We start from the raw sequence: 26,285 nt of genomic DNA, 5'->3' as shown, positions 1-26,285 counted from the left end.
TTAAGAATGTATGTGAATTTTAAAATAAAGACTTACATTTTTTGCTATAAGCTTTTCTAATGGCCAATATTTATTAGATTTTTATTTAGAGTAGTAAATAAGATGCGTGATTATTGATAATACTATTGAATTCTCAATGAAAATTTCAAACTTATTTTCACTTAAATTTAAGTTGAAATACAAGAAAAAAATGCCAGTTAAAGCCATATCTGATTGCCCATATAAGCAAGGATAATTTTTACTAAAGCAGATTGAGAAGATTATCTAAATTGAATAACTATTTTAATTTGTAAAAAAAAGGCATTTATTAAATATTACCAAATAAAAATGTTTAATATTTCCTTTTTTTGATTAAACTTATTTTAAGTCTGTTATATTTTAAACAAAACAACACCGATGATAATTATCAAACTTAAATAATTGGGGGTTAAAAAATAGGCATAAAGAATTTTTTTAAACTGTTGTATAATGTTTTTCGTTTGATGTGTAATACAAAAATGTCCTAATTATATGATATATAAAGTTTTTACACTATATATCAAGAAAATTTTACAAACATTTCAAATCAAAATAATTATTATTTTGATTTGAAACTTCATAATTAAGTCTGGACCAAGGTATTTGCTTGATTGTTCAAAGCTTTCTTACGCATATTGCTTTGCAGTGACCATCAGTATTTCTTAGTGGTTTATTCCAAAATCTAAATCAGTTAAAAAAAAATGAATAGTTTAATACTATAGTGCGAAATCAAAAAAAGTAAAATGGTGGACTCTTAAAATCGATGTACGCATTTTAAAGGAAAAAAACACATCAATTGTAAATAAAGCACTAGTTTTTCATGCCTAGAATATGTGCTTAAATAAATTTCATTAGAATCTGTCGAGAGGTTTTTAAAATATGGTGGTGGAAACATAGTCGTGAGAAAAACGCTGTTTATAGTTTCACAAAATACATTCAGTTTTTTTAAATAAAATAAATACAATTTTTAAATTTTTAATTAAGTATTACTTTATAAAAAAATGAAAAATATACATATCATTTTTTTAAAATCTTAGTATCTCTAAGACATTAATATAACAAAATAATAAATTATATCCAGAAATATGCACCAAACAAAACGTAGGTAAAACTACTTATATGAAAAACAACAACCCACTTTACTTAAGTCTGATATATTAAAAAAAAAAAAAAAAACTGATGATAATTATTACTTATCTGTAAATGTAAAAAATAAATTATAACTGGCAGTTATTAATTAAAAAAAAAAAATTATAATGTTGATAACAAATAAGATTCAACTTATAGGTACTCCGTTCTCAATTTTTTAATACGCGAAAATAACTCTTCGTCGGACAAATCACATTCCTGAGCACACCGTTTACACTCGTTTAAAAACTTTTCCTTGGTCTGTTCACTAATTTCCTAAAATATATAACGAAAGCCATTAGTACAGTAAAGTATGAAAAAATGTTTCAATTATTATTAATTTTTCTCACTTTTTGTACATCATCATTATTTTGATTAGTTTCAAAACTTTCTAACAGAGCAAGTTTTTTTGAAGCATCCTATAAAAGAAATCACACTGTTACATATTGTTCGAAAATATTAATTTTAATTTGTTTTTAAAAATATAAACTATACTTGAATGACGCTGGTTGGAAATTTGGCCATAGCCGCAACATGAATACCAAAACTTTTATCACACGACCCGGGTTGTACTTGGTATAAAAGCGTAAGACTATCATCAGTAGTAACGGCAGAAACGTGTTTGTTTACAATCGTTGTTATGTTCTCGCTTAGTTTAGTTAGCTCATGAAAATGTGTGGCAAACAAAGTAAACGCTTTAGTTTCGGACGCTAAACGCCTAAAAATAATTTCAAAATGTATTTTTAGTTCATCGACTAATAATATTATGTTAAATGAAAACAGACTCTAGTCATTATTTTTACGTACTCTGCAATGGCACATGCTATTCCGCAACCTTCATAAGTAGATGTACCTCTGCCCAACTCGTCGATTATCACCAACGATTCCGCAGTCGCTTTCTGTATGTAATGATAATATATTATTATGTAAATTACAATAAGTAAAATATTTTAAAGCGCGAAACACACTTATCTACCTTAAGTATTGAAACGGTTTCGATCATTTCAACCATAAATGTCGATAGTCCTTTGATTTGAGAATCATTAGCTCCGACACGAGCCAAGATAGCATCAACCACACTTATTTCGGCCGCTTCGCAGGGAACAAAACTACCTAAATGTGCCATAAATACAGCTACGGCTACACTTCTGATGTATGTACTTTTACCGCCCATGTTTGGTCCAGTTATCACATTGAACGTACATTCTCCTAAAATAATTTAAGATTATTTTTGTTTGTTAATACGTCATAAAACATTTGAGGTGATGAGACCTTGTTTAAAGTATGCGTCATTTGGTATGTAAGAAATGGAATCTTGTAGTTCAACACAAGGATGCCTGATTTGTTTTAAATCCAATAAACCTGTGCCCTGGGGATGTAGAATCGGTCGGACATAAGGCCGTAAAGAGCTAGCCGCCAACATGGCAAAACTTGTGAGAACGTCGAGTTGTGCAAGAGTCCGACTGAGGTTCAATAGAGTCGCACTATAACTACCTGAGTAATAAATTATTAATTAATTTTTGAACTGACGCTATTTTGAGTCAATAGCAAACTCACTAGCTGTTTTAATCACTTCCTCGACAATAGTTTTTTGATGTTCCAAATATTTTTGATGAATACTCTGATAATCGGAGTTGATTTCCGTTAGTTTGGAAGACCTGAAACGCATTCCACCACCTTTTGTAGTATCAAGAACCTCGTATGATTTGTTGTTCGATACGGTTTTGGCATCCTTAAATAAAAAATATGTCTATAATAATAAAATGGCTCCGAAACTAATAAAATTATTTAATTGTGTACTTTTAATGGCACTTTGAAGAAAAATCCATATTGTGAGTTTGAATCCAGCTTCACTTGAATTTTCAACTGTCCAGAGGTTTTAGCCAAATTTGATTTCATTTTTGCCTCAAGATCATTCATTTGATTTCTCATTTCTTGTAGTTCCTCGTCAAAACCCGACTGTATTAGATAATCTCCACGTTGAACAAGGTTGAAGTCTATTGTTTCTTCAATCATAGACTGGTAGTTACTCATGTCCTTTACCAATTCTTTTAGAGGCATAGTGATGACACTCTGGAGAGTTTTGTAATCGGAGTTATTCAATGTTTCCACAAGTGCGGGTAGTTTTTCCACAGCTTGATATATTCTAATGACGTAATTAATTATAAAATGTTATTATATATCATATAATACATACATTAGTCATTACATACGAACTATAAATTTGTATTTTTCTTATTTATTCAAACTATATAGTACCTGTAGCAATCTTGTAGGCTGGCTCTTTTTCTCTGAATTTTACGCATTAAAGCTTGCAGGTCGGGTATAAGTCTTAAATGTTGATCGTATAACTGTTGACGAACATCAGTGTCATTGATTAGGGTTTCGACTATATTTAAACGTTCGTTTATTTTATTTAAATCCCTTAAAGGCTGCCTTATCCACTGAGTTAATAATCTGCAAAAAATATTTCATCAAATACTTCTATTATTAATAACACTTTTTTTTTGTTTCAAATTTAGATTTTAATTGTTTTGTTTAAGTTTTATAATAAAAAAACTGTGCAAACCTATGACCATGTGGAGTCCTGCATTTGTCAAAAATGCCAAGAATGGAATCGTTTTTGGACATGGTGCCCGCTGCAGGTAAAAGGTTGAGAGCTTCAACGCCTGCACTATCCAGATGAACAAATTTGTCGTAACTCAAATTTTCAACAGTAAACTGATTGAGGTTATCCGAATCTGACGACAACTAATCAATGATTTGAGTTATTAAGATTTGAAATGTTTTCGGCGAAATAACAAAAATGTATGATAAAAATACAAAATTATTTACTTCGAGATATTTAATGGCAGCGGCCAAAGCCGAGCTGGCGATTTCTAACTCGAGTTGTGGTAATGTGTGAGCGTTGGGTTGCTGACCCTCTTCAAACGAAATCAATTTATTTAGATCTTGAACCAACGAATCCGTCCCAAAATCGGTTTTCTTTCTTGTCGTCACCAAAACTCCGCAACGTTCCACTACTTTTTTCAACTGCTCCATATCGGGATTGGAGCCATCCAACATTAGAACGCATTCTTTAGGAGATACTTTTATCACCATACACTCTGTATGGGAAAAATACTCGTCATCGGTGAATTCACTTAGCTGAAATTTCCGTTCCACCGAATCCACCGCTCCTAATCCGATGATCTATTGAAGAAAAAAATGAATTTATCGTTAAATGAAAAATTACATTAATTCATACTGTGACCTTAATACCTTGTTGTTTTTGAAGTCTGAGCTTAATTTTAAAGCTATCACTGTATTGGCTTCTATCTGTTCCACGTTGCCAAACAACAAGTCTTCGAATTGCGATAAGTTACCAGGTGACCCCTAAAAAAAATATACGATTACATAAACTTAATACAAAGCCGCCTATAATCAGCAATGTACCAATACAGGAAAGTAGAAATTATTAGTAGGTAATATTTTAATTTCCTAGTGCTGTGACATAGGGCTGGGTAAAATTAATGTCTTACACACGGTAATTGTATATTTTAGTTAAATTTTGTTAATTATTGTGTTGTCAATTGTACACACTAAATTCTATGTAAGTTGTGACAGCAGTAGACCTGAGTAGATGACTTTTTTTTTTTATACATATCAATAAGTGTAAAACCTTGTAGTCTAGAGTCCACTTCCCTCCTCTGTTAATAAATATCTCCACTCTGTATTGATTAACCAACAATAACTGTTTAATGTAAGCTTCGAAGTTGGCTTTATTGAATATCAGTGATTCGAGAGTTTCGTTATCTAAAACAAGATAATTTTATAGTAGGTTATGTTAGAAAACTCATGTCTGAAGTCAACACACTAAAAAGTTTGTATAAGGCTAATTTTTTAGATATTACGTTTAAGAAAACATTTCAATTATAGCGGATAAGATTGGTGAGAGTGAACCAAGTAAATTCATTGACACTTGTCAACGATATTAAAATTTAAACTTTTTACCATCTAAACGACTTAATGTAGTCCTGGCCCACAAATTAAATAAAAGTCATAATATAGTTGTTGTACTAAAAAGTAAGTAGTGTGTAACAACATACTAAAATTTATTTTTTTTTTGGCGGTCTTGTACAATGTTATACAATGCGTCTTTTAATTGAACGTCCGAGTTGTATTACACATAATACTTTGTATAGGTACTTAGTTCAGACGCCATATATAACAAGCTTAAAATGCTTGTAATAAGCTTGAGGGGGGCTTTGTTCTCTTAATACCAGCCCTAACAGGATCCATTTGCGTTATTGTTTTCTCAAAGGCCACCCCTTACCTGACCCGATGATTTTTATTGAGTGGTTAGTCTTGTAAAAGTCTTTGGCGGCAAAAGTAGCATCTTGGCCGTGTACCGTGTAGTAATCTTGTCGATTGAAAAACCTCACGGTCGTTAAAGGCTTCTGAAAAAAAAACAAACATATATACTACATAGGCCACACTAGTGTTCAGTTTCAAGGTAATACCACACACGTGCGATATAAAGAGTGATTCATAAAGGACGAAACACAGCATTATTTTAAGAGAAAATTATTGTCTAATATTTAATGAATCACCCTGTATAATATACCAGTACATCATAAATGCGTACTCTGGGCGAATTCGAAAAATAATCGGTAAATTTATATTATTGTTCTTGAACAAAACCTTATTAGTATAGTAAGTAAACATTAACAAATTGAATCTAATTTATTGAGGTTGCGACATGATACAATAATAGGTCAAGATCAGTAAATTTATCATCTTTATTATAAACGCAATTCATAACTATGAAAACGTGATTATAATTTATGCACAACTCGAATAATAAGAGCACAAATTGATAACTTAACACGTTGAACTGTCGGCATGACCGCAAATAACTATTTTAATATTATATTACAATAATAACTAAAATAGTAATAATAATAATATTAAATTAAAATCTATTTTTGTTTTAACTTCATTAAATTATTATATACATTACTATCGAACTTAAAATCACTATTTTCCTTCTATTGTTTTCCAACAAATGCAGTAATACTATTGGTGTATTTTTAAACAATAACTCTTATTACACAATGTAAAAAGGGGCCTGAACAGTGCATTTTTTTTGCAAAAAAGCATGAACCACGGGAAAACGATTTTTTGTTTGAAAAAGGAAAACTTTATATGAGGTGCTTCGATCGCCATTTAACGATGTTGCTTACAAATGTTTGGTATTTTGTCAATCTAGAAAACCGAATAAAAACTAGAGAAATAAGTATTTAAAAAACACAACTTAGTAAAGTAGTCAAAGATGATCTCGAACCATATTTATTAGGCGTAATTTTGTCAGGCTTTTAGGTCTAAAATACCACTAAAATGGCGTTTACTTAATAGAAAAAATCGTGTAAGTTAAAAATAATATATTGAAGTTTTTACAAATAATCTGTTAGTAAATTGATATGATCGATATTTATTAAAACCAATTTTTTTAAAATTATTGCCTATAAAAAATTCTTCCGCTTTCAATCTCCTTATGAATGGTAAAAATATGTTGTAATATTATATTTGTTGCATTTTTAAAAGTGACGACAGGCAGTTAGCTCAGTTTTCTTTAATGCCCGACTAACACATAATCAATGCCGAAAATCAGTGTATTTTAGTATTATACACTTATTAATGGGTTCGAAAGAAGGAAGAAGTTGTTTTCAGGTCTGTGTCCTCATTTAGTTGCAAGTCTTGAGAGTTATATGTTTCAACATAATAAATCACCACATTCGACAGTGATAAATACTAGGTGAATACTCATACAGTAGAAATAATTAAAACGTTTATTTTTTAATTAACATTTGGTTCTTAATTATTATTAAATAATAATAATAATAATAACTGATTGAAATGCCGAGCAGACGTCTGGCGATATGCCATAAATTAATGAGATGATATACGACTAGAATAAAATAGAAATATAGCTTGTGGAAACCCGAAGGCTGTGAGTGTCAAGGTAAATCAGTTGCAAAAATTCACTTTACTTAGAATAGATCATGGGTGGGATATTCCCAGCTTATACATAAGTTTAAGGAAATACAAGATGAGTAATGTTATTTTCAAAAAAGGAAAAAAATATGTCCAAGTTTCTTTATTACAATTGTTAAAATATGTTGAATAATTAAAAACACATGCGAATTATCGATTATGTGCTCTAAAGAAGACCATATTACAGCTTAAAATTTTAAATACCTATATTAATTAAAATAGATAAAAAAAAAAATTAAGATTGTACACATTTTGTAGTAAGAAGTACGACTAGTATACTGAATTTATCATCATTTATAAAATATGATTTATAAAAACCAGTAAATAAATATATAGTTGTTTTAATTAGTTTAAATAGTATTTAAAAAAGTTAGTTATGATGCGGAATGGATTAATATGCTTAATCAAATACTAGAATATTTAAAATTACCTGTTTTTTAGAAATCCTCATTACTGCACTAATAAATACACAGTTTAGCTATATGTGAAGTTTCTACGAACAATTGCTTCCACCGAACCCACCCCCTATATAATAGGTGATTAGGGTGTGTTCACTTGACAGGTCAAGTAAAGTCACAATGTTTTAATACTTCAATACATTTTGATGAGACTAAGTATCATGGTGTAAACAACAAATACTATTTAAGGGAACTACTAATCTAGATTATAAGTGATATACCAATAATATGACTACCATCCTATTCAATCGGGTGGAAAATAATTAAAATTTTGTAGTTTTCTCTTTTGAAAAAGTGTTCAGTCACGTTATTGTACATTATTATAAAATTACCAAATATTTACCTTTTTTTAAAAATATTTTAAGACGATTATTACTTTTATCTGCGCCTAGATAAATCTTTTAATAATAAAAAAAAAAAAACTTAAATAACTTTAAAAGTCATTCAAAACTGGTTATCGACCAGTCAAAATAATCGGAAAATTATTTTTCAAATTTTAATATAATACATAAATTCCCATTCAAGTTTCATAAAAGTTGATAGCGCTCTGGAAAATACTAAAAAAGGCAAATACTTGATAGTTTTATAAAATTTTACAATAGTAAATATTCGAAAAACCACTATAAAATCATACTTAGATATTTACTATGGAAATGACTGTCTTTACGTTAAAAATGAATCACTTTGTAAAGGTTTAATAGAAATGGTGTAATAAACTAGGCCATTATTGTAATAATGTAAACCGATATTATTTAAATGTACCTGTACGATACGAAAACATAATTATTTTAATTTATCTCATCACATTATAAACCTTTGATAACATATTATATTATACTGGCCAGAGCGGTACTCAAAAGTACTAGGTGAAGTAAAGGCACATTTGATTTTAAAATAAAACATTTAAACATAGCTTTGAACTTATTAAATATTTATAAAAATTAAAAAATCACAGCTCCTAAAGTAATGTACCAAATTCAGTGATATTTCTCCTATCTTGGGATTTTGTTTTTTTTTTAAATCCTGATTACTAATAAGTGTAATTAATATACTAATTAGGTACATTATAAATGCAACAATAAAAGGCTTATTGTTAACAATTATTTGTGCGGTAAAAGGATTAAGCCCGAATAATAATAATTAAGGTGTTATGTTAACGTCTTGTATTTTACATAAAAAGTAAAACCGTTAATAACATAGTTCATAAATAACACCGTAAGCAAAATTATTGATACGAGAAGTTTTTCAGTAAGTATACAACTACGCACGAGGTTACGTTCTCGAATCGCATAAGTGTAAGGTTATCGAACGACCAAGTTCATAGTATAAGGTCATATTATTACATTAGTATTGGGCGTTAGTCCATTTCTGTGAAAATTAATAAATTGCATCTCGTTGGGTTTTTTTTACAAATGTATACCATTATAATCGCGTTTGTGTATTTTATTATATAAACGTATATCAATCGTTCACAGTGAACCATTTGGCTGTTCAACTTCACCGCGGACAAGTTTCTACCAACAAAATTAAAGGCAATTTTCAAAAGTCTTGTTTTGAGTGAATAGAATAACAGTTGTACACCAAACTGTGTACATCATCAGTTGTAATCAGTACATAATCGTTTTAATAAAATGCAAATAACTCGTAAGGTAGGTTTGTTTTCGTACATATATCATATATATATATATTTTTTGTTAAATCATACCAATAATTATTATTTACTTTTATTATTTTTTTTTTTTAGATTTGCAAATTTTATTTACTAGCGGCGTGTTTTGCACTGTCGACGAGTGCAAGTCCAATACTGGTTAATGGGTGTGAAAAGTGCAGTTATTCAGTGCCGCCTACTAGTGATTTGCCTGGCGTGACGACGACGTTCACCGACGAACACGGACACGTTGTTACTCAGGTAAAAAAAGAAGCTTTTAATAACGACAACGGTCAAAATTCGCATATAGTCGAAATCGAAGAAAACAAACAATTGCCAAACGGTTATTCGAAAAGTTTCAAGAAGGAGTATTCGTCGTCCAGCGTGTCAGGAGGAGTTCAACCGGCGTTCATACAAAAACCGTTGGCAATTGACGGGTCGTTCAAAACCAAAAACCTATCGTTTGGAGGAGGTAGCGCCTTCGAACAAAACAATCACCAGTCTCTATTGTCTGGCAATTCAGGGTACATAGGGATTGCATCGGGTTCGCAATCTTCGGCTAATCAAGACTTGAGCAATATACCCGGAGTCACGACGACGTTCAGAGATCAACAAGGCAACATCGTCACGCAAGTAAAGAAAGAAGTATTCAACAACCAAAACGGTCAAAATGCCCATGTGTTGGAATACGAAGAAAACAAACAACTGCCAAACGGTTACTCGAAAAGTTTCAAAAAAGAATACTCGTCTTCCAGTGTAACGGGAGTTCAACCTAAATTCGTTCAAAAACCATTGGGAATCGACAGTTTGTCAATGGGCGGCTTCGAACACAACAATCACCAGTCTCTGCTGTCTGGTAATTCAGGGTATTTAGGCATTACACCGGGTTTAAGTTTAATAGGATCTCAGCCAACCGTTTTACCACAGCCAATAGCGTCCAACAACCATGTTTTATTCCAAAAACCTGACGAGTCGAAACAATTAAACGGTTACAGTACTTTTTTTAACACCAAACAAACTTCTTCCAACATAAATGTGTTGCCTTCTGTTTATCCTACAAGTCAAACGCAAGGACTCAATACGAATGAACCGGATTGCAGCGAAACGAGCCAGGTTAATGTAGACACAAATTTTAACGGACAAAAACAGTTGAGCTTCACCGAACGAGGTAATAATAATTATCAAACATCTCAACCTCTTCAACCAAATATTGTTTCACATTCGCAGTCTTACCATTCTGAAAAGGTAATCAAACCAGTAATTGGTCAACAGACTGTCGTCCCTGTTGGACAACAGAGTTTGAACATAGATTCGCTTTCGACTTCTAACACTGCAAGTAGCAATAAATTTGAAAAATACGAATCTTTTAACACACAGGAACAGCAGTTTGGTCAACAGTCAGTAAATATTGACGATATATCACCGACCTCGTCGCAATTAAATCAACAAAAAGAACCATTCGGTCAATTTTACAAACCAAACACGCAGGTTGGCCAACAAATTCAAAACCAAGAATCGTTTTATACTCAAAACCACAACGCGGCTGGTCAGCAAGTAGTCGATATTAACAAACATTTTAACACAAATCAACAAGTCAACATTGGTCAACAAACTGTCTCCGGCGATTTTTCCCAATCAAAATTACCGGTTGGTCAACAATCAGTTGATATATCCCAATTTGGCTCGCAGAATCAGGAAGTGCAGTCATCGTTCACAAACTCTAATAGGGATGCTAAATTAACAACTGATCAACAGTCTCAAGGATCAGGCGGAATCTTTACATCCAAATACGGAGGTACACACATTCTTGATCTAGGAACACTTGGTCAGACATCGACAGGAAGCATTAATCACCAAAATCTCAAACCAGCGGGCCAAGAAAATGTGTTGAATTCAAATTATGGTCAACATTATACAAACGGGAAATTGTTCACTTCTCCGGTTAACACGCATGGTCAACAGTCAGTAGTCTTTGAAAGTCAGCGTGTGGTTGAAAAGAACATTGATCTAAATCGACCAGACTATGGGCAACAATTCGCACAAAACGTAGGATACCAATCATCAGGTTATTCATCGAATGGAGACAAATTAGTATCAGTAAATGATCAAACGTCTAATGTTCAATATAATAAGGCGTTCAACAAATTAGATCAATTGGAGCATGAAGTTTTAGGTGCGCAAAATTCAATGAACTTACAAAAAGATAATGTTCAAACAACCTATTCGAGTAATTACAATTTAAAAAGCATGCCAATACAAACAGGCCATCAAGAGTCCTATTTCCAAAAAAAAGTTGATGAACACGAACAATATGTAGAGCCACTGTCTGAATACAACCCTGCTTCTACTCAAGGTCAATATTTTGCATCTAGCTCTTATGTACAAAAAAATACTGGAAAAGCGAGTAACAGTTATGACGTAGAACCAACTATGTTAGTTCAACAGAAGGAAAAAATTGAAAAACATTTTGAAGTTTTGCCTGAAAATAATACCAACCCCCAACCACTTTGGAAGAGAATTGGAGAAAAAGTATCTAATTCTTTTCAAGCAGCAAGAGGTAAAGCCCATCAAATAGCTGCTACTATTGAAGAAAAGGTAGGATTTTCACAAAACACTGAAAAACCATGTTGATATTGTTCTTAAAAACTATATAAATTGTATTAATTTATAATTGAAATAGTTAAATAACTTTATTTATTTAAAAGGTACTTATTTCATTATTTAAAATACTAATATCAGCTAATGATATGAAATATATTTATTTTATAACCATAATTTAATTTATTATTACTGGATTGTAAATATTATCAACTATTTATTTCTATATAATATTGTAATATTTATTTAAACTTGTAAACTATACAACTTACCTAATAACTTAATTTGTAAAAAAAAAATGATGTTTAAGAATAATTTATTTTTGTTGTGTGAGAATGTACATTTAATTTTTAATTTAACTTATATAATAAACAAGACATCATTTGTTATTTATATTTTGTCTGATCCTTACATGAATACACAAATCAAAGAGTAAGAGAGTAATTTAATAGTAATAAATACTAAGACATACTAATGGTCTAGTGCCTCGAAGTGTAATAATAATAAAAAATTATGGTAATTATAACATAATTAAATTGCATCGAAAAGTGTACTAACTCCAAAACTATTGGGTTGTTTAAATAGAATATACATCGCTTAGAATAACTAACTACATATATCAATTTATTTATTTAAAAAAATAGAAAAGCAACAAAAAAATTGACCACTGATTGAAGAGATAAACTTGGCAGTTTAGTGATTGTAAAAATAATAATTATAGTAAATTAATAGCTTTCGCAGTGGTTAAAAGCTAATCTTTTTTTAAATACCAAATTATTTTTATACTTGTATATTGGTAAAAATAACTGTTTAATCCTAATTTTTTTAGTCATAAGAACCATAAGAACAATAAATAACATCTGATGGGCATTTTCTTGTTAAAATTTCATTAAAAATATTTCCTAAACATTATTAATCACAACTCTTTAAAATTTAGATTTCACACTTTTAAGAAGTTTTATGTTAATATTTCATGTTAAAAAAAAAAATGTAAATAATTACATTTAAGATTAAATATTAAATAATATGGTTTTTATTAATAAATAACATTTAAATTTGTCTCCCTTGACCATACCCTATCAGACTACTGTATAAACAAATTTTAACTAAATGTATCTTTGATGCAAAAGCAGAGAAGGTATTTCGATTTTTAATTTTAAGAAAAAAATCAGTCTTCTCAACAATCATATAACGTATAGCAAATCTAATAATAACAAAAAAAAATCTGGATTTACAATAATATTATATAATATTGATGTTTACCCATGTAGTTGGGAGTGTAAGGCAATGATAACATACAAGGAATCTGGTTATATATTTTTTAACTATATTAAATTTGTCCCAACTAATAATTATAACAGTATGAAAACAAAATAATTAAAAAAAGTCTAATTTCTTCTAAGTTATTGATTGGGCCATAGTTAACCTATCACCCGGTACATAATATACACTGATTATTTTAATGGTTTCATATTTTAAATTAACTAACATTTTTATTACAGGTAGTACACGATGATCGATTATCCGTGAAAAAATCATATAACTAAACCTAAAGTAGTATTAATAAGGAATTTTTAATGTTTATACCAATCTTATTGAATGTTATACGCTAACATTTTAGAGATTTACTTTTTAGAAACCAAAGTTTTATTCTTGCATGATGCTAAAAATAGTGATCAGCAATTAATTCATATTAGTATTTCTTATTTGGAAAATTTAAGTTATAACCTTAGATATAAGAACGCTCGAGTGTATTTTATACAAATTACATGTAGGATGTTTTCGGTACTACAATAATATCCAAAACACTAAAAAAATATAAAATAGCTGACCTCCTTGTACTACAAATTAGGCAACTACTGCTACAACAGAGATAAACTTTTATAAAAAAATAAACAGCGGTCACACGCATTCAGGCTCAAGATTTCGTCGAGGTCACCACTTTAGTGTTTTAGGTATTATTATAATACATCTAAAAACATCAATAGTTTAAACCCAAACAAAATAGGTTGTATTAACCCAATAATAACACTATACAATTTACACTGCGTATACTGTTCTTCTGCAGCGCGGTCACGCTTCTCTTTAAATTCATCAGTGTATCTAGAATTGTCTAGCCATGCCCCTGTCACATTAATAGACTGTTCGCAAACTTTCGTAAGTATGTGCATTGCATATTGCCTATCTGTTACAAAAGTTCCAGAATACTGAATATTCTATGGTTACTTCAGGTGGACTAACAATTTTTTTTTCTTATGTTCTTTAGAATATAAAAAATGTTCCTAACTTTTACATATAATATTTAAAAGAATTTTTAGATTGGTAGCAGCACTTTTATAAAAAAATATTAATTCTTTCAAGTCTTAATTTTTTTCAGGGTTAAAATAATATTGAGAAAAAGTGATTCCTATGGAAATTTTCAGTATATAAAGAAAAACAAATTATTATCTAGAGGTTAATTTGAAAAAATTAAAACTGACATACATACAGGCCTCAAAATATGAAAGTTCTGATAATATTGATAATACAATCATATTACCCCTATCAGTATTAAAAATATTAAAATATAAATATTTATTAAATTAAAATATTGAAAGACGGATTACATTAAATTTACTTACTTCTGGTAATGATTTATAATACCGCACGAATGTCTTCTGTTGTTCGGGGTCTGAAAATTATAATAATTTTACTTATTACTATTAACAATATTAAGGTTATAGCATTGCAAATTTCACAATTTTACAGCAATGTTAGTTTTTTAAGTATAATTGGCTAATTCTATAATCAGCCTTTCTTTTAATATGTGTACATATGTAAATGTTAGTAGTTCCAAAAGTCTTAATTTATACTCAGTATTAATTACATTAGTGTAGTTGATCAGTTATTTGAATTTTTTTGTGCAAGCAAAAGCAGGTAATGTGATTGCGTTGTCGTTTGAACTCTACATATTCGAAACATAAACTAACGTTTTTTCAAGCATGCTTGTATCGTGTGGTGGTGAAGCAATATTGTGCATGTGTGACAAGCGTTGTTATATGTGTAGTACAAAAGCCAAACAGTGGAGTTATTCAAGTGTCCTAACCTAACTGTAACCTCCCTAAGGCAACAATAAAATATACAAAATATAATCATTCTACTAATTAAATTCGCCAAATTGATGTTAATGTAAATTATAGCAAGGTAAAATTTAAAGTACAGTTTAGAACTTATATGAAATAATAATGAACAGAAATTTAAATAAAGTCACGTAATTAACAAAACGAATTTTGTATTTTGTAATTAATGATTACATTTAAGTATTTTCTAGATGCATAGCAAAAATTAGTTTTTATAACATATATATACTCACCTAAATTCAAATGGTTGATTGGTTTGATAGCCATTAGAACTTATAGGAAGATGTCAAACAATTACAATTTAGTACAAAGATTTCGGTTTTTTTGCAAACTAGAAGTTTCAGATGATATTCTATTGTGAATGCAATAACAACAAAAGTGAGGTGTCTGCAGCTAACTTGTCAAGAACGATATTAAATAATCGGTAAATATCATCAGACATCATGTTATTTTATCAAACATTTTTTTTTATTTAATATATTATTACCGCCAAAAAAATATTAATCTTCATTTATCAACGTTATCAGGATAAAGTGCGCACATTGACATTTTATTAAGTCTTTGAAGTCTTTGAAGGCTTATTTTAGTTTAGAACCACGGTATAAGATAACACAAAATTACCTAAGGTAAATTCAATCAGTTGCTAGTGAGGCGAAGCCATTATATTTGATGTTTATGTTGATAAAATATCTCATAGACATAGTTGTTTTTATCAACGGAACGACGTTAACGAAATAAATGTGAACGCGGTTTTACCTATTTACTTTTTCTATTATAAAAAACACAAACGTAACAATAATTTATTTGTCGATTTTAATCATTGCGCGTTGCGGTCTTCCTTCCGAGCTGTGCACGATAGATGACAATACGACTTAGTACTTACAAAGGAAAATAATTATAATCAACTAAAGTGTGGAAACGATATCCAAGACAATAAGTAATTGTCACAACTTGCGATATTTTGGTGCGTCAGTTTCGTGTAAAAAGTACGTTCTTACATTTTGTGTAGTAAGTGTAAATTTTATATTCTTACTATAATAAACTATTAACTGGATCCTCTTGCTTAACTAAAAAATATAAGATACATTTATCACTTTTTGTTATTTAATAACAATTCCAAATTCAGACAAAAATAATAACAAACAACGCCAGTTTTATAATTTTATCTCAAAACAAAAATTATGTCTACATTGTTGAATGTTAAATTGCGAATGGGTACAGATATTACTATCAATAATGCAAAGGTGTATGTAGAAGTAGAAGATCCTGTATCTATTCTGAAACAAAAAATATGCACGCTCGATAAAGACTTGAATGTTGACGACATTGAACTCGTTTACATGGGCGTTGTAATGGAAGACCACGAAGCACTTGGTATTTATGGTGTATTGCATGGTATTACTGTGCATGCATTCAAAAAAGTTAAATATGACACACATATTGCTCCCAAAGAGCTTACTGAAGTCGAATTGCTTAAATTAGGAGTTGCATTTCGGTCACTTTCATTAAACTATAATTATAAAAATGCTTTATCGAAGTTAAGTAGACCTGAAATAATATTAAATATCATCATGACCACTCCAGCCTTGAGTCATGATCCTGTAGCAATTACGTTACTACAGCACTCAGAACTATTGGTGAGACTCGGTGATCTAGAAATTATAAAACGAATTGCTGAAAATCATCCTGCTTTGGTTGAGGCCACACATCATATAGCTGCTGCTGTGCACGAAGAAACTTTACAAATGCAGGTAAATTATTTAAAAACATTGTGTCTGTTTTCAATGTACTTAAAAGTATATTAATTCAGATATTTTTGTGTTGATAGAACAATCGTGGTGATAGACACTATCTACCACCATCACTCCTATCCAACTTGACGGACATTAGTGATGATGAAATTGAAGATATGGAAGATTCTTCACCAGAGTCAAGTAGTCAGTCCGTATCTAGAAGTGAATCGTTTGCCATAACAGCTGCTCAATTGGCAGCAGCAATAGCAAGAGCCACGCCTCAAGATTTTCAACTGCCACAAAATTTACCCGGCACAAGTAGTAGCACATCAACTGCCAACACATCGACTGCCAGCACATCAACTGGAATAACAAGAGATATGTTGCGTTCAGTTATTGGTGATTTACAAAATCAACCAGCATCTAACAGTCCTAATTTACAAACTCAAGTACAAAAAATGAGAGACATGGGCCTTTCTAATGATGCAATTAACATTGAAGCATTACGTGTTAGTAATGGAGATTTGGCAGCTGCTATAGAATTAGTATTAAGCGGCTTTATGAATGAAGATTAAACTTTCTTATTTAGTAATAAAAATTTATCTAAAAATATTTAAATAGTTTATGTAAATGTAATTACCTATAAAATACAAATTATATATATATATATATATATATATCTTATATTTTAAATAACTATTTATGTTTAATTTAAATTTTTATGTACTATATTATAGTATATAAATAAAATTAATAATTAAAAAATATATTTTAGTCATTCAGATTCTAAATATTAAATTGTGTGAAGATAAAATTGTATTAACAAAACAAGGAAAATATTTTGCTACGCACTAAATAAAGAAGCCAAGCATAGCCTATACTTTTTGATAAATATCAATTCTAATTAATTAAAGGTTTCCAGTTAAAATTTATGAAATTGGCGTTGTTTTTTGTTGATTTAATATAATATTGTGATATGTGTTACTTTTTAAATGTAGGTAAATTATACATATTACTTTGTGTAGCTGAATTTTAAATTATTCAACTTAAAAACATTTTAATATAATATATTGTTTCTGAAATTATACGCTTAACAAAATTGTTCCATAAAGTAGAAGTATATATTTTATATTAACTTATTTTAATAGTATGATATTCTAATAGCTATAAAATGAATATAAATTTATTATGTTTTTATATTTATATGTATATTATAACTATATACATACATATAGTATATAACTTAAAAAACAATTTAATTAACTTTTTTTTTGGCAAGCTCAATTTCATTTAACCTATTAGAATATACTATTATTAACTTTAATAAACATTAATTATTCTAGTTATAACAAAAAGTGTTAATTTTGGCTTGGTAAAATGTTTAATCCTTGTTTTAAACATATTATAATAGATAATTGAGTAAATACCAATTATTGTTAAAAATGTGTAATAAAATTGTATTAGCTTAATAGTTGTAGTATGTTTTGGTAGTTATTAAATCGATTCTAATTTATTTAATACATTTTTTATGTTATGTACATGAAAATATAAAACTTTTTTGATTCATCCAAGACCAAAAAAAAAAGCGTAACACTACATTAAAATTATATGTAATTTTAATTAATTTTAACCAATTTTTTTCCGCAAGTTATTACTTCAGACTGAACAAATTTAATGCACTCTAAATCCTATATACTTGATATTAAAAAAAATGTATTTTAAATTAGTGTTTACGCTCTTTATCCTTAAAATGATCGATTTGTTACCTACTTCTCATTTGTAAAGGGTAGACTGTTATCTCTGAATGGTTGAATGTCTATTAAATCTTTTATTTTAGTTAAGTGGTATTATAAATCTTCAGTTTAAAATTGTATGCACAAATTCTATACAGATTTCTACAATATTTCTAAAATATAATAGCAGTACTACATTTAGGATTATGATTGGCTTGATATTTTTTTGCAATTAATTCTGCTGTAATTCTTTTTTCTAATATCAAAAGATTATATTATTTGTTATAATATAGTTATTATTTAATACCTATTAGTGCTGAGCATCAACTCTGTGTTCTTGGTTGTTCATTTTGATGCAAACATTAAACAAAACTATAGTTAGTACTATATAAAAAAAAAAAAACATTTATGTACTTAGAAGAATAAATATATAATTAATTTAGGTATCAATATTTTAATTAAATTTAAATAATTACCAAGTAAAATTATTTATGTACAATTTTATCTAGAAGTGTCCCAAAATTCATAGCCAATACACTTATTATATAATTATCTCAAGCTCTATCGACACTTCAGAAACGTCGTCGTAAAAAGCATTTTCTGTCGGCAATTTTTTTTGCGTAGACAGAGATTTAACGTATTCTACGGGAAACAAGCAGCAATGCCAGTGACAATTTGGGTCTTGTAGGACAGAGCTTTACAATCGTTTACTCAACGTTCTCCAAACTTTTTTAAGAAAATCTAGGATAAATTTAAAATTCAGCGAATAAAACAGTTGTATTTTCTTATTCCAGAATCTTGTTGTTCCATGTATTTAATCAGTAAACCGTATTTTAAGATGTAAGGATTATTCAAGATTATATCTTTATTTTATACAGTAATATAATTGTTGTAACTCTAAATATACTCACCTATAATATACATACAAATAATACAATTATTTAATATGATAATTATATAGCACTCTGCACTCAAATATGAAATATTTATACTTAATAATCCCTAAAATTTCAACAGTACGTTATTGATCTAGATAATTTTATTTTTCACTTAGGAATGTAGGCATAAATAGATTTTTCAATTAGACATACCTATTGGGATACAAATTTGACTAAAAAAGTAATGCTGAATGGAGTTGTTTAATTTTTTAAACATTCACCGAACAAGTAATAGGTATGAATATATTAGGTATAAAATTACATTTCAACATAAACCTATACCGGATAAGCTGGGAAAATATTCATATATTTTTCAGGCCTACAATACGTTTTTAATTATGTAATCTACACAAAGCTGATATTCCTGGTTTACATATTATGACCTATCTTTTAAAGCTAAAATAAGTAATAATTAGTATATTCTTAAAAATATAAAGAATTTATGATGTCTCTTAAATGTAAATACTTAAAACACAATAATAACATTTTTAAATGTCGTTCTACAAACAAAATTGTGTTTCAAAATTATACTAGTAATTAATTATTGTGTGTTGTCTATCAATATGGGGTGATTAATTAAATGTAAATTACTAATTTTCTCAGGAACTTTTTCTTTTTGCTATTTTCCATTATTAGACTTTCTCTAAAGTTCAATTTTTTTTTCTATTTTTAAAAACTGAATCTATTTTAGAAAACTAATTTTTTCAATTTAATTTTACTGCTAGCAAACATTAAAATATAAAAAAGTACCGATTGTGTTTAAATTTGAATATTCTTTTAAACTCATCAATTGACCAGTACGTATTAAAGGTCTGTCGGTTGTTTAAAAAATGTCTAACAATTAAGTTTTGATGTTTAAATGATTCGAAACAATATTTTCTATTTTTAACATTATCGTATCTACTATATAAGTATATTATACTACTGTTTGCACTTTGAATATTGGATTTAAGTACTTATTAAGAAAATCAAATAGCACTTATTTTATCTATAAATAAAATTGTAGCTATCATAACTATTTGTTAAGTAGTTTTGTTGTTATTTATATTTTATGACGTTTACACGCGTGTCTACTTATTATTTTTAGGAATTATATCTGAAGTAATTTGATCTCAAGAAATAACCAAATACAATGCCAATGCCAATTATAAATAAAAAGAAATTGTAAGTGAACGTTTTGGGATTTATCCCAAATTATAACAATTATATATTATGTTTATATACTATAATATTTAGATATATTATAATATTTTATTTTAGGAGCTATATACCACCTCAAGGTGTTCGGTGTCAAAAGTGCCTTGAGCATGGTCACTGGACATATGAGTGCAAAGGAAAAAGGAAATTCGCTGATCGCCCTTCACGGACGACGTTACTCAAAAGAAACCTAAATAAAGATAGACCAGCTAAAGCAGTTTTAGACAAGTATGAGACTCCTTTGATCTTTATTTTCTAAATATTGGATATTTTCGATAAAATCTACCCCCCCCCCCTTACAATTGAGTGGTCTCGGGTATAAAAATAAAAAAACGTTAAAATAAGGAACAGCCTAATACTACCATGCCAAATTACTGTTTTCAGTATTATTTTCACTGTAAAGTTACCTTAACGTCCTTACTCTACAGAAAACGTTAATTGTTCTAAATTTATTTATGGTTATTAAAAGGATGTCGAAAGGGTTGGGGCTGTTTGTACTCATAATACAGAGAAAGTTAAAAGGATTATTTCCGTTAGAAGAGAGGACAATGAATAAGAATTTGGTGTATATAATATATTACCGCTCAAGAAACAATTTTCCAAAATCGTTAATATTACAGTAAATTTTCCTTGGTTTTTAGTGTTCCTAAGAAACAAACCGGGAGAGCCAAACGCAAGAAGAAGACAAATTCTAGCGATTCGTCTTCGTCGTCTTCGGATTCGGACAGCTCTGAAAGTAGCAGCAGCAGCAGTACTAGCAGTAGCAGCAATAGTAGTACTAGCAGTAGCAGCAGTAGTAGTAGCAGCAGCAGTGATCATTCGAAATGAATATCTAAAAAAAATAAAACCCGTTTCTTATTTAAATAACATCCTAGGTACTTGTTAAGAACAACATTTTTTTTTATATAAATATACCTCTTAAACGCATAATAGTTCATAAAGACACCGACGAGCTACTGGAACTACTAGACGTACTACTAGACAAGTCAGATTCCTCGTCGTCAGTTTCATCGTTAATATTTTCACACAATCGATTATTAATGACTATCGTCGGACTTGTCCTGGCAAAAAGATAAAAAAAAGAACGCGTTTTAATTATTACTTATGTTCGTTTATTTACAATTATTACTATTATTTTTTACGAGAATTTTTTTTTTTTCTAATATTACAAAATAGTGAAAATAAAAATAAAATTGTGTGCAAACTTTTTTTTAAGCTTCATCTTGTTGTGTACACATTCCTCTTCGTTGGGACACGTGCAAGCGTCGGTGTTGGAAACAACGTGACTGTTTAACTTGCACCGGATGCATAACTGGGGCGCCAAACACTGCAGCTCGTCCATGACATACACTACTACTCAGGATTAGTTTGAGTTCTATACGCTTTAGTAGACTTCTTAAAAAAAAAAATTTTAAAAAAAACATAGGCGCCGTTGTCGCGTTGGTCGTACGACGGATTTAGACTAAAGTCTCTGAACCAAGTAGCCCTTCCCCACTTCATTGATTTTCTTTTTGGGCATAAGTTCAAGAAAATAACCTTATCCATCACAACACATAAGTCCATGATACAAGCGTACGCTAAAATCGTCTGTCGTCTTCGCACGCGTTCATTTCAAGTCTCACCTACATAATTATACTATGTATGTTACTACTTAAACCCCAGCGTACTACAATATTGTAGCCAACTAGTGGAACTTCCATTTGCTCAAAGGTCAAACAAACGAAATTTAATATGCGTTTACATTTACTTACGTTGATTTTCTCTACTACTTAAAACAGAAATAGTACTTCCAAAATGTATTCTTAGTCATAATAAACGGTAAACTTTTTAATTTCAGAACCTCATAGAGAACCTAACTCTGGTGAATACATTACAAATATGTGTGTATTGAGTCTAGAATATTGCTAAATATTAGAATTATTCGATTTTATTGAGGTCTTGAAATCTATGTTCAAATTGCACCAGAAAAACAATCGGTTGTCATTAGGTTGAAGAGAATTCTGGATTATGTCTTGGAAAGGCAAATTATTAAACATGTTTTTTTATTAGTTTTTAAAAAAGTGACTTTTCTGGTTTTCCCCTCTATTATTTAAATAATGTTTTATTTAAGGCGTATAGAGCCAAAACGGATTAATCCACAAAAAAAATTGTTTTATTGCAATAAATAATTTAGACTAATATATTTTTTCCGAACTAATATGGTCAAACACAAAAAAAAAATAATCGTCTAGATGACAGAACTTTGTGTAAAGCTGGCATTTAAATAATTACATTCAAAAAACTTTAATGGATTTCGTAAGTCGTTTGGCTCTAAGCGCCGCATTTATGTTCTAGTGAAACAATTATTGTAAACTATAAGGACATAAAATTAAAAATTGTTATCAAGAAAACAAGATAATCAACAATTGGTTGCTTTATTTAGGGTTAAATTTTAATGCATTGACATCGTAGGATTAAAATTTTATAGTTAATATTAAAAAAATGATTGATTTTTTTAGTTAAAAAATCGGAGTTTTATTTATTATTTAATTAAACTAAGGTAGATTTTTATCGTGTTAACTATGTAGTAGTATACATAAAATTGTAATTATTGCAAATCAACAAAAAAAGTTTAAAATATAATTGTTAAGTCTAAGTGGTCCAATTATAATCATAAATTATCTCTAATATATCAATATTAGATCATTTAATTGATCAAAGATAAGATAATAATTTAACCGTAAAGTAGTATTACTTAAAAGTTTAATGGTCTGTGATTTCATAGAAGTGATATTGCACTAATAAGAATATAATGTAATATTAAAACAGTATGAAGTAGGTATTAATAAATTGGCGAAGCAAAAAGTTCAAATATATTTCAATACAGTCTAGGTATTATGTACTTGACCTAATTATAAGATAAGCTACTTTATAAGGAACAACTCGGGTAATACTGAGTGGTATTTTAAGATTTTAAAAATCTTAGTGGGTATGCCGTTATATATGTCAACAATTTTATATTTGGAGTGTATTTACTTATAATTATTGCATTTTGATTTAAGTATAACATAAGTATCTATTGTGGATTTATATCCCCAGGAGCACCGGAGGTCCACAGGAATTCTTAAGGAACTCTCACACTTAGTGTCTTATAACATAAGACACTAAGTCTTATGTTAAACTGATCAACCTGTTAAAAAAAATTAAGTGTCGTATAATTTTGCAGTGTACAGTGATTTAGAAATCAATGATAAGCATGGTAGTAGTTAGTAATGTTAAAAATTAAAAATGTCGGTTTCCTCAAGTTTTAATAGAAAGACAATGTATAGATGGATGTATATTTGTATAGGTCAGGCTTCTTCAAACCGGATGTTTTTTAATTATCACTGTTGTTATATATGGGGCATTCTGAGTCAAACCACGCGGTCATCAGCCTGACCTCAAATTTTTTTGAAAATTTTTTTTTAACTTCTTTTGGTCTAATATAAGACTTTTTTTTTTAAATTTGTATCACTAGTTTTTGCCCCAAAAATAGAGGTTTTTTAAGTTATTTAGAAAAAAAATAAATTTTGACCAGTTTTAAATTTCTGAAATTTTTATCGTAAAATCAGACTTAAATGAAATATTTTCGTCTAATAACGGGAGTGGGCCGAGATTTATTTCCATTTTTTTTTTAATAAAGAACATTTTTTTTTTTCAAAATCTGAAAAAAAATTTTTAATTCAGTTTGTTATTTAAAAAAATAAAACATGTCTTGGTAAATTTTAAATTTTTGCATATTTTGGGAGTAAAAAGTGAAAAATGTTCCTTACGAATAACATTAAAAATAATACAGGGGCTAGTGTGGATGCAGTGTGCCACGCGGCATCTGAGGTTAAGCTGTGTCCGTTACTGTTTGATCCAGGATGAATGACCACCTGGAAAAATTATTATTATTAAAAAAAACTAGAAATAAATCTCGGTCCATTCCCATTATTAGATGAAAAGATTTGATTTAAGACTCTGATTTTATGATAGAAATTTAAAACAGGTCGAAATATTTTTTTTTTCTAAATAACTTAAAAAACCTCTATTTTTGGGGCAAAAACTAGTGATAAAAATTTCAAAAAAATAAAAGTCTTATATGAGACCAAAAGAAGTTTAAAAAAAAATTTCAAAAAAATTTGAGGAGGTCAGGCCGATGACCGCGTGGTTTGACTCAGAATGCCCCATATATATTAGCGTTAGAGAATCTTTACTGTAATCATAACTTCCACAAGGTATCCACATGGAGTGTAATTATTGTTTGATCATGATGCAACCGGTCACTTTATATGTAAATGTAATTAACTATATATGTGTAAAATGTTGTCTGTTAATAAGAATCGTTTTTTATCTAATCAGACAGTTGACATATCTACATTAATTATACTTAATTATTAATAGTATAATACATACGAGTATAATATACAATATGTATGTATACATAACACACGATGCAATAATATCACGTTTATCGTGCGATATATGGTACTATACTAAAGATTAAAGAAGTTGTCATAGTAATATTTTTGAATATAATATATTGACCTACAATAATGAAATACATATTGTGTATGTAGTAGTATGGGACTACTTCACTGGAAGTAGAACCCCACACATGTTTTGTATATGTATATATATATTTTTTTTACTTGTATGTATATATTAATACTGCTTTGATTTATATTTATAAAGATTTTTAATCGTTTAAATAAAAATGCCCTTTGGCAATTATAAAAAAAAAAATATGTGCACATGCATCATATTAATATATTATTCAAATTATAATACCATTGTGATTTATTTATTTTTACTATTAACTATTGAAAAGTTGATAGATAAATAAACCCAGAACCGAGTAGCAATCAAGGATCAAAAGTAGGACGAACTTTACAAGTTTAAAAGAAAATATTAAAAGAAATTTAGAAAGTATTGATTTTACAAAAATGATTTTTTATTAGCTTTGATGCGGATTTGAGAACGTAGGCACCAATTACTTTAGCAAGTCGATAGACCATCAGAATTCGTACCTATCTAAAAAGTACTTAATAGAACAAAAATATTAAAATTCACCTCATTCCCTACAAAATCTAAAAACATATGTACATGTTTTTCATCTTACAATTTATTACGGCACACTGTAACATTTTTTTAAAAAATTGGTCGAATTAGTTCCAAATTTCTATGGAATATTATTTAGATATAGTCCTATCCACGTGCGTTGACAAACCAAAAAATATCTGAAACCTTAAAAAAATAGAATAAATGGACATTTTTTATTTAATTTTTTAACGTAGATCAGCTCTAGTGGGACTATGGCAATTAACTATTATGACAGATCAGTATCCTTTATAGATGATATCAAACTATATAATTTTCTCGGAATTCTTAGTCTTAGATAAGTTTATTCTTTATAAAACAATTACAATTGATGATAAACTTGATCAGGTTTCCGTGAATCGAGGATCAAGCCAACTATAGATAGGTTGTACCAGGAAAAGTAGGAATAATTAATTTAATATGCTTAAGAAACACAATTTATGTTAATTTTCACATTTACTTGTACGGCGATTTAAAACTAGGTATAATCAAATAGTTTTATACTATTAACAATAGTTTTCGCAGAAATGTTCAAATTAAAGGAATCCACACAGGCCAAGTTAGCCAAAGATGATTTCC

General features: G+C 29.0%; 5 protein-coding genes across 9 annotated transcripts; 3 read left to right on the top strand and 2 right to left on the bottom strand.

Moving 5' to 3' along the window:
• Positions 1-1,092: 1,092 nt before the first annotated feature.
• Positions 1,093-15,483, bottom strand: LOC126847084 (DNA mismatch repair protein Msh2). Of its 2 annotated transcripts, XM_050587116.1 has the most exons (16): positions 15,239-15,483; positions 14,508-14,557; positions 5,462-5,585; positions 4,808-4,941; positions 4,408-4,521; positions 3,982-4,338; positions 3,716-3,897; positions 3,406-3,603; positions 2,947-3,292; positions 2,704-2,878; positions 2,419-2,640; positions 2,123-2,355; positions 1,954-2,045; positions 1,642-1,864; positions 1,497-1,565; positions 1,094-1,422 (listed from the first exon to the last, which is right to left on the bottom strand). In XM_050587116.1, exons 1-16 carry the CDS (start codon positions 15,270-15,272, stop codon positions 1,300-1,302), a joined length of 2,676 nt encoding a protein of 891 aa, XP_050443073.1. In that variant the 5' UTR covers positions 15,273-15,483; the 3' UTR covers positions 1,094-1,299. The 2 variants fall into 2 exon arrangements, with proteins under 2 accessions (XP_050443074.1, XP_050443073.1); XM_050587117.1 differs by lacking the exons at positions 14,508-14,557; positions 15,239-15,483 and adding an exon at positions 5,649-5,781 and having other exon boundaries at positions 1,093-1,422.
• On the top strand, positions 9,087-12,176 carry LOC126847085 (uncharacterized). Its single transcript, XM_050587119.1, has 2 exons — positions 9,087-9,289; positions 9,385-12,176. Exons 1-2 carry the CDS (start codon positions 9,272-9,274, stop codon positions 11,917-11,919), a joined length of 2,553 nt encoding a protein of 850 aa, XP_050443076.1. The 5' UTR covers positions 9,087-9,271; the 3' UTR covers positions 11,920-12,176.
• Positions 15,484-15,710: 227 nt separating the features above from the next.
• LOC126847087 (zinc finger CCHC domain-containing protein 10-like) lies at positions 15,711-21,810 on the top strand. Of its 4 annotated transcripts, XM_050587124.1 has the most exons (5): positions 15,711-15,991; positions 19,266-19,311; positions 20,497-20,573; positions 20,670-20,834; positions 21,248-21,810. In XM_050587124.1, the coding sequence occupies exons 3-5, from the start codon at positions 20,542-20,544 to the stop codon at positions 21,432-21,434; spliced, it is 384 nt and encodes a 127-aa protein (XP_050443081.1). In that variant the 5' UTR covers positions 15,711-15,991; positions 19,266-19,311; positions 20,497-20,541; the 3' UTR covers positions 21,435-21,810. The 4 variants fall into 4 exon arrangements, with proteins under 4 accessions (XP_050443081.1, XP_050443078.1, XP_050443079.1 ...); XM_050587121.1 differs by lacking the exon at positions 19,266-19,311 and having other exon boundaries at positions 15,712-15,991; XM_050587122.1 differs by lacking the exon at positions 19,266-19,311 and having other exon boundaries at positions 15,712-16,013.
• LOC126847086 (ubiquitin-like protein 7) lies at positions 16,013-17,405 on the top strand. Its single transcript, XM_050587120.1, has 2 exons — positions 16,013-16,756; positions 16,834-17,405. Exons 1-2 carry the CDS (start codon positions 16,187-16,189, stop codon positions 17,311-17,313), a joined length of 1,050 nt encoding a protein of 349 aa, XP_050443077.1. The 5' UTR covers positions 16,013-16,186; the 3' UTR covers positions 17,314-17,405.
• LOC126847088 (uncharacterized) lies at positions 21,525-22,079 on the bottom strand. The gene is made up of 2 exons (XM_050587125.1): positions 21,812-22,079; positions 21,525-21,667 (listed from the first exon to the last, which is right to left on the bottom strand). The coding sequence occupies exons 1-2, from the start codon at positions 21,946-21,948 to the stop codon at positions 21,541-21,543; spliced, it is 264 nt and encodes an 87-aa protein (XP_050443082.1). The 5' UTR covers positions 21,949-22,079; the 3' UTR covers positions 21,525-21,540.
• Between the last annotated feature and the right edge of the window lie 4,206 nt (positions 22,080-26,285).

Source organism: Adelges cooleyi, unplaced genomic scaffold (genome assembly GCF_023614345.1).
Source record: "Adelges cooleyi isolate 19-005CV unplaced genomic scaffold, UGA_ACOO_1.1 ACOO_flye_CR_arks_rails_tigmint_CR_PRNA_9, whole genome shotgun sequence".
In the NCBI taxonomy this organism is placed as follows: Eukaryota; Metazoa; Arthropoda; class Insecta; order Hemiptera; family Adelgidae; genus Adelges; species Adelges cooleyi.
Note: the sequence above shows the minus strand (reverse complement) of the source record. Positions and strands in the feature narration are given on the sequence as shown.

Coding starts and splice junctions, on each gene's coding strand:
- LOC126847087 (XM_050587124.1), top strand. CDS start 20,542: ATGCCAATGCCAATTATAAATAAAAAGAAATT. Junction 20,574..20,669: donor ATTATAAATAAAAAGAAATT/GTAAGTGAACGT, acceptor ATTTTATTTTAG/GAGCTATATACCACCTCAAG. Junction 20,835..21,247: donor GCTAAAGCAGTTTTAGACAA/GTATGAGACTCC, acceptor CTTGGTTTTTAG/TGTTCCTAAGAAACAAACCG.
- LOC126847088 (XM_050587125.1), bottom strand. CDS start 21,948: ATGGACGAGCTGCAGTGTTTGGCGCCCCAGTTATGCATCCGGTGCAAG. Junction 21,668..21,811: donor AAGATGAAGCTTAAAAAAAA/GTTTGCACACAA, acceptor TCTTTTTGCCAG/GACAAGTCCGACGATAGTCA.
- LOC126847084 (XM_050587116.1), bottom strand. CDS start 15,272: ATGGCTATCAAACCAATCAACCATTTGAATTTAG. Junction 3,293..3,405: donor AGCCTACAAGATTGCTACAG/GTACTATATAGT, acceptor TTACGTCATTAG/AATATATCAAGCTGTGGAAA. Junction 2,046..2,122: donor AAACCGTTTCAATACTTAAG/GTAGATAAGTGT, acceptor CATTACATACAG/AAAGCGACTGCGGAATCGTT.
- LOC126847086 (XM_050587120.1), top strand. CDS start 16,187: ATGTCTACATTGTTGAATGTTAAATTGCGAATGGGTACAGATATTACT. Junction 16,757..16,833: donor AAGAAACTTTACAAATGCAG/GTAAATTATTTA, acceptor TTGTGTTGATAG/AACAATCGTGGTGATAGACA.